At 44.9% G+C, this 1,869-nt stretch overlaps 1 protein-coding gene across 1 annotated transcript; it reads left to right on the top strand.

Annotated features, from left to right (window-relative positions):
* Nucleotides 1-58: 58 nt before the first annotated feature.
* Nucleotides 59-1,617, top strand: foxq2 (forkhead box Q2). Its single transcript, XM_068743402.1, has 2 exons — nt 59-559; nt 1,243-1,617. The coding sequence occupies exons 1-2, from the start codon at nt 59-61 to the stop codon at nt 1,615-1,617; spliced, it is 876 nt and encodes a 291-aa protein (XP_068599503.1).
* The last annotated feature ends 252 nt before the right edge of the window (nt 1,618-1,869 follow it).

Here is a 1,869-nt window from a genome sequence, read left to right as displayed (position 1 = left end):
GCCGTTTTTTAACCGATTAGTTTTCAACAACCAGTTTGGACCTAATAAAACCTCTGAAATGAGTTTGAGATATCTTAATTCGGAGGTGACAATGGAGGACAGAAGCAGCTGCAGCAGTGGGAGAGAAAGGCTCGGACTGAGCTTTACTATTGACTATCTTCTGTTCAATAAAGGAGTCAAAGGTACCAAAGAAGAAGCGACAGGAAGTCGTGCAGCAGAACAGAAAACCAACAACATGCAAAATCATCAGAATCCTAAAGCGAAAGAGGTGGGGATTCACTCTGAGAAACAGGAGACGTGGATACAGAGGTCAGAGGTAGAGACTGAAGAGACGAAAGTCAAAGAAAAGGAGGGGGATGAAGTGCAACAAGAGAAGGGGGAGGAGAAACTGACCACCACCATATTTACAATCAGCGGTCCAGAGAAGTCTGTGGACAAACCCAACCAGTCGTACATCGCGCTCATCTCGAAGGCGATCCTGGCATCTGAGCAGAAGAAGCTGCTGCTCTGTGACATCTACCAGTGGATCATGGACCAATACCCGTACTTCAAGAGTAAGGTACGCTCATGTTAGTTTCCTCATGTAAGTCTATGCACCTGGAAGGCAGAGGCAGACGGTCTTATGATGTAGGTGCGGAGAAATTCATAAAGTCAGACTGTGCGATAAAAACAACTTGAATAGACACTGCATCTGTCTGTGAGGCTGTTTCAATATTAAGCTTGCAGTGTAACTTTGTGAACTCGTGACAGCGAGTGACGAGACAAAGTTAGTGAGAAAGCCCGTTTGTCAGAAGTCTTTGTCGTGTTCCGTTCAGTAACTAAAACATTACGCGGTAGCCATTTTCACAAATGAAGTGACCTACTTGGCAAAGGTAATCTGTCTGAGTGGTTTGGAAATTAGGCACTCACAGGGACACTTGATGATCTTCTTGTTGGCAAATTCACAAATAAAGTAATCCTGTTGCTAGGTTGCAAACTGCCTCCGCCTCTACCAGGTGCAACGACAGATTGGACCTGGCGTAATCGCCACTAGTTTGACGAGCTAAAAAGGTAACTCAGGGTGTCGTGTCTTACGGTGGTCATATCAAGTCTTGACACGCTATCGCACGTCCTGCCAACAACAGGACAAGGTGACATCCTGAAGAGGATCAGTAACACCTAGCAGCCACCGTTGCTAATTGTTTTAGCCCTTACTTAGTTTTCAGAATGTAATAATCTTCTTTTCTTCACTCGCTGCTACAGGATAAAAACTGGAGGAACAGTGTACGCCACAACTTGTCCCTGAATGATTGCTTCATCAAAGCAGGCCGCAGTGACAATGGTAAAGGCCACTTCTGGGCGATTCACCCGTCAAACTACCAGGACTTTTCTAACGGGGACTACCATTGCCGGAGGGCACGGCGAAGGGTCCGCAGGGTGGTGGGACAGATCCCCATTTCCACTCTGGGCTCCCCATACCATCCTCCCTTTGCCCAGCACCACAGATCAGGCTGCTGGTGCTGTCCTCAAGTCCAAACTCTGCCTTTGTCCTGCTTGGCTCCCAGACTCTACTGGCCATGGTCCAATGTCCCACCCCAAATTGGGCTGCACTTAGGCCTGCGTGCCTCTGCACCTTGAAAATGAACAGCTTGTAATTTATAGGTATAGCTTTTTGTTAATTAATATATCATTAGGTGATGCTTCAATCAAAGGGCACTTGTGGACGATGTTACATTATAGTCTGCAGGTAAAGAAAATGGTATGTTTTCAGTTTTTAGGGTGTTCAATTATTAAATTAATGCATGATTATTACAAAACTGCATTTCTTGCATATGTATTCTCATGATTTAGAATAACAAAAACATGTTATCTTGTAATGTCATTAAATTA

This window comes from Brachionichthys hirsutus, chromosome 9 (genome assembly GCF_040956055.1).
Source record: "Brachionichthys hirsutus isolate HB-005 chromosome 9, CSIRO-AGI_Bhir_v1, whole genome shotgun sequence".
Taxonomy (NCBI): Eukaryota; Metazoa; Chordata; class Actinopteri; order Lophiiformes; family Brachionichthyidae; genus Brachionichthys; species Brachionichthys hirsutus.
Note: the sequence above shows the minus strand (reverse complement) of the source record. Positions and strands in the feature narration are given on the sequence as shown.